This window comes from Lepeophtheirus salmonis, chromosome 1 (genome assembly GCF_016086655.4).
Source record: "Lepeophtheirus salmonis chromosome 1, UVic_Lsal_1.4, whole genome shotgun sequence".
Classification (NCBI taxonomy): Eukaryota; Metazoa; Arthropoda; class Copepoda; order Siphonostomatoida; family Caligidae; genus Lepeophtheirus; species Lepeophtheirus salmonis.
In genome coordinates, this window is record NC_052131.2 from 44625929 (window position 1) to 44637539 (window position 11611).

General features: G+C 31.4%; 1 protein-coding gene across 1 annotated transcript; it reads left to right on the plus strand.

The window, feature by feature from the left end:
• The first annotated feature begins 1738 nt into the window (after positions 1 to 1738).
• Positions 1739 to 7832, plus strand: LOC121131375 (fatty acyl-CoA hydrolase precursor, medium chain). Its single transcript, XM_040726839.2, is given in 9 exon segments — positions 1739 to 2614; positions 5425 to 6129; positions 6187 to 6390; positions 6464 to 6650; positions 6724 to 6932; positions 6997 to 7240; positions 7315 to 7335; positions 7338 to 7476; positions 7545 to 7832. Coding segments are annotated over 9 exon segments (2154 nt in total). The 5' UTR covers positions 1739 to 2335; the 3' UTR covers positions 7711 to 7832.
• The last annotated feature ends 3779 nt before the right edge of the window (positions 7833 to 11611 follow it).

The window sequence follows — 11611 nt, forward strand, 5'->3', positions numbered from 1 at the left end:
ATTATATTATTCATAGTAATAGTATATACTCCCTGACATCACTATTAAAAAGCGTGGTGGAAGTCAAACATGAGTCGGAAAAACGTTTTGGTATAACCTTATATTTCTATTGACCTTGCCTTACAGTGATATATTTATCATGGGATCTGCGTTTAACCACTTGGTTTATAGCTTTCCCGTACCAAAATTTCACAAAGCTACTAACTATTTTTATCAAATTTTTCCTTTTCTTCTGAAAGTCGAGGTTATGAGGGAAAAAAATGTACACTCATTCTATTAGGACCTGCATTAAAGGACAATGAAACTTGAATCAATTGAAACGAATTGAATCAACTCGATTTCCGTCGTTAAGATTCCTTATACACACAAGGGATAGAAAGATAAATAAATATATATAATGAAATATCATCTAAGCTACAGCAATGTAGTATTTACTCTTGAGTTAGTCAAATCTTCAATATTGACTTTGTTCCTTGTTATTTTTTTTTTCTATTTCTATAAATGTACGATCCTTGTTATAAGAATTATTGATTCATTTATTCTGATAATATAATAACTATATAATTTATATTGTGTAGTAAATACTACAATGTACTCTGTAAATAAGCCTTATTCGTTCTTTCTTTACAATAATTTCTTCTTTACTTACCGAGATAAGTTATTATTATCATTAATAATAATAGTCAAAGTATTAACTGATTACAAAATACATATACAAAATAATATCATTTATGACTTGACAAAAAGAAATCAAGGAGTGGTCCAAAATAGATATCCTTACTCAATAAAGAAACTATATTCTAATTACAAACTGATTGATAAATAATAAAATTCATATTGAAGAAGCGATAATTTGATCTAAAGAGACTCTTAACTAAGGAAAGAGGCGATAATGCAGGAAAAATTATCACCTTGAATTTTGATAGATTGAAAGCTCTTTATCCCGCTTCGTTATTGAGGATGGGATTTTTGTGTAGGTTTTTTTGTTTTTTGCCCTCTACAAATGTCTCAATCTAGTTATTTTTTGATCGAGAGACTGTGAATAAATAAACATAACTTTTATGCAAATGTTATGTTTGGTTTCAATATTCTTTATCGTTTTGTCATCTTTTCCTTAAGAGTTCCTTTACTTTGATCAATTGTTGTGTCGACAATTCACCACTTGGCTTGATATAATTTTACTGAACCTTTTAAAAAGTGTGTGTGTGAATTTATTTGTCCTTTGCACCCTGTTAGTGGTCAGATCGAGTTGCCAATTAGATAAAAGAAGAGCTGGTTTAGGGCTATGGTTTTCTAACAAATTGCACGATCTCATATTTACTAAAAAAAAACCTTATCTAACTGCTGTTCCTAAAGCAAAATAATCGGAAAACTTGCACTAATAGAACATGAAAAGTAGAGAAATAATACAAAAATTAAACACTCAAAGTATTTTACGGAATAAAAATTAATTAATAGGCAAGCGAAGTTATTTATTTTTTTATGCTTATTTCATTCTTTTAAAAAATCTATTGACCTGATTGGATTTTACCGTGCGGATGACGATAAAAGGGATAATTGTAATTATACCTTTATTTATAAGGATGTAAAGAATAGTAGGGGGAAAAATATATAGTAACTGCTATGAGACATATTAAAGATGAGGTGAATCCATGAGCTAAAAAGTTAATTATAGTGCTAGAAGATAGCAAAAAATACTGGCAAAGGCGATAGATATGTGCCCAATCGAGAAATAGGCAGTAATATTTTTATTTCAACTTGAGTAACACAGAATGTTATGGCTTAAGCTTCTCTTATTATTTATAAGATGGGAGTGGGTGTCCACAACGTCCTTAGAACATCTCAGTTCATTATCCAGCATTTTTGGATCCACCGAGCAGAGCAGAAAATAAATTAATTGTCTTTAAAAAAGTTCATTCCGTATTTGATAAAAAAAAAGGTAACATATCAACCCTCCTCCTCCCCCCTCCACAGGACAACCCTAACCATATGCAACAAATCCATATTTGTCAATAGGATTTCATCAAACATGGTATTCAATATAATTTGGAGAAATGCCTTTTTTTTTTTTTTTTGCAATATGATAGTGACAATCATAGCTAGATAGACTTAACTTTAAATAATAAAATGCCAGGCATTAAATCTTATATCGAGATGATGTCCTTGTATCGTACGTATTCTATGTACCTTGAAAAATGAGGATTTGTAAAGACGTCTTATCTCTTCAAATATAATTAATATCAACTATTCTAATTTCTTAGATTTTGATAAACGTCGGTTTCTATTTTCCTTTAATCTTCATTTAAAAAAAGCAATTCAATCATTCAAGTCAATCATGAATTGGGGGAAAGTATGTGGGTTCGTCATTTTTTTAGAGATTGCAGTATCATTAGCACTCATCATAGTCTTCATATCCACACCCGGCCCAGAGAGCCATAGTTCAGAATCAGAATCAGAAGTGGATGTTTTAAAAGTAGAGCTTCCTTCTCCTTATGGATTTCTAAAGGGAAAGCTCAAATACACAAAGGGAACGAATAGAAGAAGCAAGAAAATGTATCGTGTCTTTCGAAATATACCGTATGCTCTTCCCATAACCAAGGAGAATCGTTTCGGCGTAAGTTAAAGTTATTTTTATAATTTAAAATATTTAAATGGGGAGGAGGTGGAAAGTTTTCATTTCAATGCTCCCGCAATTTCAGTCAATTTCTCATTACTTTTATACTAAAATAAATCGTTCAAATATCTATTGACTATTTTGCTATCAGTTGACTTAATTTTAATAACATTCAAAGCTCACTCAGGTAGGATACATTTGAGGTTTTATATCACTGAGTTATCACAAAGGGGAACAGGTACCTCCCATGTTCCTCCCATTATTTATTCTTTTTTCACTTTACTCTTCCAATCAAGCATGTTTTTGATTTAAAGCAGTTGTTTGAGAGTCAAAATTCTCATATCTATAATACTCATCAGTTATCTATTATGTGGATCTTATTACATCTTAATCTCGATTTTCGATTATTATACATTGAAGTTTAAGAATAAGTAAAACTCATGAAAAGTTTAGTTACTAATTCGTTCTAACTCAAATTCGATATTTTTAACACTTGCAATCGTCATTAGCTACGAAAAAAGTTGCAACATTTGACAGATAAAATATATTATAGCCAGTGGCGTCACTAGGCCATTTTGGGGTAGAACTTGAGCCCCCCTCCCAATAATGAGCTAGCAACGCTCTTACTGATACCTCTATTTAAAAAAAAATGTAAGGTTATCAATTGAATTTATGTATCATGTGTCCAAGTTTTTGCCTTTTTTGAATCCTTGCACATATTTGCTACATAATATGTGTGCTCTTGTCTTTCCAACCTCCCCCAATGCCTACTTGCGTACGCATTTATACAAAGCCCCTTTTCTTAATTGACAACGCACGCTCACTTTTGTATGCACTATAAATATCTTAACGTTACCATTTTTTATTTAAGTATGTACTCTTTGGGGTGCCCCCCTTCTCTAGAACGTGAATATCACGTGTCAAACTGTCATGTGGTTAAAATTTAACTATGAATTGAGCATAGGGGCGATTGGAGCATTGTTATTTGTAAGCAAATTAAAGAAACAGTATTTTTCATATGCGCTTTTTAATTAGTAAATTTGTTATGAAAAAAATTGGAATATCTAAATGAGAATTATCTTCCAGTAATTGAAAAAAAAGTTGAAGTGTTTCAACTGTTTCCGATTTTCCTTACTCAAACAGATAATGTTGAGTTTTTTTCATTTTATTCATTGTGATAGAATTTCATCAAGTTTTAATTTTAGAAACTTTTCAAAGACAGTAAGAAAAAAAAATTGAAGGAGTATATTTTGAAGACATTGTTCAATTAATTAATTACATTAGTTAAAAAAAAAATCCAACTTTCCTTTGTCCTTGAACTGAGATGTTGTGTTCCTAATATATTTTACTTGGACACACGTCAAAATAAACTATAAATCCAAAAATTTTGAATTTCGTAACCTTTGAAATAGAATAAAAAGATAAGAGAACAATGATTTTAACTTCAAAAACCCTTTTTAAAATCAATTTAACCAAAATTTACCCTATTATAATTTCATACAAATACAATAAACGTAACTACGTCTTTTTCAATTGAGGTTGGATAAAACAGAAGAGGACCTTGGACTCAAGACGTGTGACTCGTCTTTGACTAGAGTCTATATTTTATAGACTTGCGGCTCACAATAAAAGATACGAAACATGTCTTGAACTCCCTAGATAGGATTCGACTTAGCTAGAAAGCCACATTAAAGTTAGGTCAAGTAAAAGCTTAATTCTATTGCTACCATGTTATAATTAGAGACTTGTGATGATCTCAAATAAATCTCAAACTGGATTAAATTGAAAACATTTAAGGACTTGGATTTAACTTGGACATGTGAGCAAAAACCTGAGACTCGGCTTGGACTAGTAGTTTAAGGACTTTTCCTCAGTTCTGGGCAACTATATAGGGAGAAAATAGTAGGGAGCAGTTTGGAAGGCAATCTTAGAATGAAAGCTCCAAGATAATCAACAAATATCAACATTGTAGGAATTCATTTTGACCTTTAGAATCCAATTTCATAATTTATTAAATAGTTATGAGTCATTCCTAGAGGAACAGATTTGATTTAAATTCAGTAAAGGGAATTTCTGATAGTAGTTTTCTCAGAAATGGATCATTGGATCCGTAACTCGATCCAACTCTGAGTTCTGAGGTCTTAAAGATGAAAAAATTAAGCGCATTATTGAAAATCTATCAGCTTGTTAAAAAAAATATAAATTATAATTTTTATTAATTTTTCTTATGAAACAAAAAATTAACCTTGACCTTAGATTCTTCAGAGTTTGTATCCTTTGATTTTTATAGTTAAATATATATCGTCTAAAGATAAGAAACTTTTAAATCTGAAAAAATAGTAATGAGGGGTTAAGTCATGGAATAAGGAGTAATGAGTGGTTAAGTCATGGAATAAGGAGTACTGGTATGATATATAACAATATTATCATAACTTCAATTATATAGTAAAAAAGAAAATAAGGTTTCATCGATCATACCCTTTTATAAAACTACATAAAATACAATGTAAATGAAGTTATGATTGTTATAAATCACACCATTATTCCTAATTTCATGACGTTGCCACTCTACGGAGTTACGAATCATATATTTCATTTCTGAGTAGAACTACAATCAATGTTACCACATGCCAAATTTGGAGTCAAATCCGTTTCCTCGTGGAATGACAGTTATACCCATAGGTGCAAGAACCTTAAGGATTTATCAAGAAAAGAGTGTTGATAATTATTTTATAATTTGAATCTTAAAATATGTTAAAGTGTAAATACCCTTAAAAAGTCATGGCTAATATAAATATTTATCATCCTAGCAATCTAAAGCATTTCCAGATGATCATCCTCCTCTAGGAACAAAGGAAGTTCCATATGATGCCTCAAAGACAGGACCTCTATGTCCACAAGGCGAAATAAACCCAGATAACATCAATGAAATCATGGGCAAAAATAATATTGAGCTTATTAAATACATTATGGGCCTATTCACGTCACGGACTAATCGACAGATCCGTATCGATGAACACGAAATCCTAGCTTTAGTATCAAAACTTTTTAATTTGGATCATTTACACCTAGAGAACATGACGCTCTCTGAAACAACACGAGCCTGGTTGGATGTGGACTTTGGCATGTCAGAGGATTGTCTCCATTTAACGATCTCAACACCAGTCAAGCCCCCACCAAAGGAAAGTAAGGGATACCCAGTGATGTTTTTTATTCATGGTGGAGGATTCTCGAGTGGAACACATCTGCACAATGAGGCAGATCGACTTGGAGATGCAGCAGACGTGATTGTGGTTGCCATCAATTATCGAGTGGGGATTTTAGGCTTCCTTTGTTTAGACTCTGACGAGTCTGCAGGTAATCAAGGAATGTTGGACATTCTATTAGCACTGGAGTGGGTACAAAAGTACATTGAATATTTTGGTGGTGACAAGGAACGAGTCACTATCTTTGGGGAATCGGCAGGTAGTGCTACCATTGGGCATTTGCTCCTTTCTCCTTCAACTCGAGAAAGGGTAAGGATTATAGTACAGAATACAATCCTAGTCAGCATCTCTATCTCTGTATTTTAGAATTTATTCAAATATGGAATTGGTCAATCTGGCTCCGCCATTTCTCCATGGGCCTTTGACAGGGAGCCAAGAAGATCAGGTTATGAGTTTGCAGAGAGATTGGGATGTAAAACCAGCAACGGAAACGAGGATGATGATTCCATCATTAAATGCCTTCGAAAGTTTGAAAGTTGGGAGTTGGCTACTGAATTTTCTTTGCTCACGGTATTTCTATTTTTCCCGATCTAAACCTTTTTTTGCTTAAAATTTTAATTTAATTGCTATCGCTCGTTTTCAGAGCGATAGAAGAAAGAGAATGGACCTTGGCTTTGGAGGAACTTCTCCTTGTGCACAAACAAAGGGTGAGAAAGTATTTTATGGCCCTAAGGATGATCCTCTTGAAATTCTTCATAAGGGAGAATATAACACCAAAATTCCTATTTTGTTTGGGAATAATTTGTATGAAGGGATATATGCCTATAATGGTAAGTCCAAAAATGTTTTAAGCCATTGAATACTCTCTTTGACCATAGTTTTTTATCTTCACATTCAAATTAGTTGTGTATAACACATTCCTTAAACCGAACAATCTCACGAATAAAAAGCCTGAGTCTAAAAACTATTTAAAGTATGACTTTCTCGATGACATTCATCGCGCAGTAAACTTTAAAGAGGGCTATTCTCTTGAAGATATCATCATCAGAGATTACTTTGGAGAAGACACGGACATGTCCAATTTAAAAGCAACTACTCCGGGACTCATTGACGTAAGAACTATTATCTAGGTATGTAAGTCTACATTGTTATTTATAAAAATATGTTTTCTTTCAGTATATTGGGATGCATTTACTGAAGGCCTCTACCTATTATATGATGTCTAAACATGTTGATAACAATGGAGAGGCTTTTTGGTACTCCTTCGAACATCCAAGCAACAAGTCAATGTGTCATTTACTCGCCATGCTGAGTGAAGCACCAGATGTTGGGAAGTACGGGGCATGCCATGCTGATGAACTCATGTACATGTTTGACTATGAAATTCCACTTGTACTCTGCGACATTCAAGAGTTTATAAGTACGTCTAACTATACATTAAATTTAAATATATTCAAGTACCCATTGGTTTGATCCACTAATTCATATACGTAGATAACGCCGTAGACTATATATCTCCTGCAACTTTAATTTCGATTGTATCATTAAGGAGCTACAAAAAAATCATTCAGAGTGTTTGTATGGATACCTTACAGAGGAAGAACAAATGGTTGCAGATACAATCACAAAAGCATGGACTAATTTTGCAATCCATGGGTATATTCGATCCATTCTTAGGTCCTACATACATGACTATACTGATTTTATCTTTCCTTTTGTCGCAGGAACCCAAATGGACCGGGAATTCCTTCTCTACCCCCTTGGTCTCGAGAAAAACAATTGTATCTGGTGATAGATGCAGAAAATAAGATTGAGAGCGACTATACGAAAAAGTTTATCACCAGTGATCGAAATCCATCCTCAGAGAAGCGGAGTCAGAGCCAGCATTAATTTATATATTAATATTTTATTTTACATAGATAATAGAACAAATTTATTGAAATTGCGATAAATTTATTTTTTGCATAAAAAAATTGTTAAATTGAACCATTAAATTGTCAAAAAAAAAAAAACAATATTTCATTATTTTTGCAATTTTAGAAGAAAAACCTGGGATGGGCAATAAATTTCAAATATTTTCTCAGCAGCTAACAACTAACAAAGGATTTCTGAATAGCACATATATGTAAAAAAAAAAAAAAAAAAGACTTAGATCAAACTTAAAAGTAGAGTTGATCATTCTGTAGAGAAAAAAACGTACAAGGCGGAGGGGGGGGGGGAGAAAGACTTCTGATATCATTGTTTAAAATACTGATGTGATTATCAGGTGCCTGCTTTATTATGATTTTTAAGGGTATAATGAAAGTATTTATGAGCAAAATGTTTAATGAAGATATACTACGTATAATTGACTTTGACGTTTTTTATCCGTTACAGAAGATTTGAAAACGTCACACTCCATAAAATTGTAATTCATTATGAACCTTATTCTCAGAATAATAGCTAATGAGAGTATTTCGAAATATCTATGAAGTTCCAAGTTTAAAAAAGAAGGCTTAAATTAAATATAATCTACATAATAAAAAATAAACCATCCTACATTTATGTTAAATATACAAAATTAAACAATTGTAATCATATAACTTATAATAACATTTAATTATAAATACAGAATATTGAAATAATAGATTGATCCAAATAATATTTTCTTGTTTTGACACCGGAATCCAGTTAAATATGTCATAACTTTAGGTTGCTAAACACAAGCCTGAAATAGAGTTTAATAAAAAAGATCATCACCCTTTTTTCCTAACGTGGAAGTTGATATATACAATTGTGCACAGGATAGATATATCTCTACCGATGAGATCTAACTAATTATTAATAATAAAGTAAATGTCAAAATCATAAAATTAGACAATAAATATACTAATAAAAAAACTGTTGGAATTAAATCCATCTTAAAGATTTAGTGCAAAAGCTAATTATGTAGTAATGTCCGGCGATATTACTCCTTATTAAGAGCATCCAAAAATATATTTTCCCCGTTATTTATTCTTATATAACAACATGCTATTATCATGAAGGATATACACAATTGCTAATTATAATGCTACACCCAATGTAACTACCCCCCGTTGTTGTGACCATTTAAGCAGTTGTTTTTGCCTTTTATGAGTTTTCTGAACACAATTTATTGAGCCTATCAACCATAGCTAAGCGTTAAGTGATAAAAAAGTAATATTTATTGACTATGTAATATTGGAAAACCTAATTATCATACCCAAGTCTTTAAGTGAAGAAACTAGTCTCAGACAAACTAGTTGCGAACCATCCAAAGCTACTTCCCCCGTTGTTGTGACCATTTAAGCAGTTGTTTTTACTATTTAATGAGCTGTGTATCATAATTATTGATATGTTTAGCTAAAATAGAATCATATTTTATGATTAGATTTTTGAAAAAAAGGAATACTTACTGTTAGATAGTACAAAATTCAGAATTCCATTTCGTAATTTGGTGTGGATGAATCAAAACATGCTGAAAATTATCTCAACTTCACAATTTACAATGGGGGTATTTCTATAAATGACATCATTACCAACATCCTCCATTAATTTAATGATGGTTCCTCGGGAAGGGATAGGTTTACCCGTGTATTTCTCCCTAAATTTTTTGAAGGTAGGATGATTAGCAATGCATAAGGGTATATTACATGCAATAAGCATCTTTGTGAGATCAAAGTTAAAGTCTGATTTGATATATTCATCTTTAAATAGATTTTTTTGATGAATATTCATGCTCTTGACTTGAGATTAGGATAACGAGTGGCGTGTAATTCTAGACAGGGGACTAAAGACACATTTATATCGTCAAATCCAACAAACCATCCGTTTTTCATCCGGTAAGTATTTTCCAAATTCCTGGTCCTCCATTTTCAGAAATCCAGACTGAAGGCGACGTTATTTTAGACCTTTTATTCAGTTCTCTATCGACTATCAGCATCTTATATAATATTAATATTGAATAATGAAGGCGGGAATGATAACGTTCTTGATTGATAGAAGAAGATGTATATTATTTAATCAATGATGCCATAAGTATTTCTTCTCTTCTCCTCGCACGCTTTTCTATTCTTACAAAAATTATGACTCTTACTTATAAGATATGATACATTGGTTGGTTGTTTTTGGACATATTATGATTTGAATTAAAAATATTAAATTAACCTTTTTTACAATAGTATGTAATAAATGTTTATAATTGTGTGTATCTATAATAGACTGTATTTATTTTTTTATTTAACACGGCGTTACTATAGAAATTAAGTATATATAGTGCTTACTTGAGGAAAAAATTGAAGGGAGAGACAGCTGATGAATATAAACAACAAAAGGATCAAAACATTCAAAAAGTATATAGTAAATAACCGTTTCGTCTTACTTAATAATGTGATTTTAGAAGCCTAATGGATAATGAGGGTACTCAACATAGTTCAATTTTTTCTCTTTTCTCCTATCAAATGGCAGGTATAAAAATGAAATCTGGAAAATGCGAAATAGTTTATTGTTATTGTTATAATAATTTATCAATCTCAATTTTCACTCTCAGAAAGGAGTGGAGGTCTCTTAAAGGAATCTCCACGATTGGTGTTTAAATTCGCATAGAATTGCATGTAGCCTATAACTACATTATGAAGAACATTTTCATAATTGATTTTTTCTTATAATATCCTAATATTCTCGTTTGTTCTTGTAAATACTTATTTAAATAAAAAAAGTTTAGAATATCTAAGACAAATAAACATGTAATCAATGAAGTATCATTTATTCTACAAAATATTAAATAATATTACAATTAAGTATTTCAACCTATTATTGATATTTTTCGAATGATTGATTCTTAAACTGAATAAGATATGACAACTATCAAATATAACTGCTATCTTGATTTCAGGATGTCTCTTTTTGCTCTATTTTTTCACCACCCTCAAGGATTCCATAGTACTAAGTAGGGCATATGTATGAATAATGACTATATTTACAGTTGGCCTTTTTTCAATCATGTCATCAGAATTCCTTTTATTGTGTACTGTCTTCTTCATAAGCTCTTCTTTTTAGGATTCGACGATGGGACTCCACTTTTTTTAAGTGCATTGTAAAGTCGAAAATGGGCGTCAACTAACAAGAGTGCACTTAACTTTGTCCTTAATGATGTCAGATACCTTGAAGTGCTAAAAACATGTCCTTGACCATTTGGTTTGTTTCCAATCTCGGCTACAGCTTTAGAAGCACTGGATTTTTAGGACATCTGAAAATAGATGGTTATAATTTATATAGAGTATTAAATTAATTAACAACTAAGAAGGATACCAAAACATATGATTGTTTTTTAAAGGTGTGAAAATACTTATGGAAAAAATCTTATTTTCACATAATTATGCTTAAGTTCACATTTCTTGCACAATTTAATTGCAAGATCGTGCTCTAGGGATCTAGAAAAAGCCGGTGTTTTTGAAATATAATTGAATGCAATGCAAGCAGGCATTGAACTCTGCGAATAAAAAAATAAGAATGCATCAAGTTCCAATGATATCCACTAGGATAAACTTATCTAATACCAAACTCCTTTTGTAAAAATTGGAAAGCTTATTTTATCACTAATTATAATTTATTAAGATTTTAAGAAATATTATTGATAACTGAAAGGCTAATTTTGACATAATAACTGCATGATTTGATCCTTATGTTTCTTTATTTTTCATCAGCTGAACGCTTCAATAAATTGTCCCAGGGATTCTAATGAGTAAGCACTCTATACTTTATATCTCTATGGGCGTAGAGGATATATAGA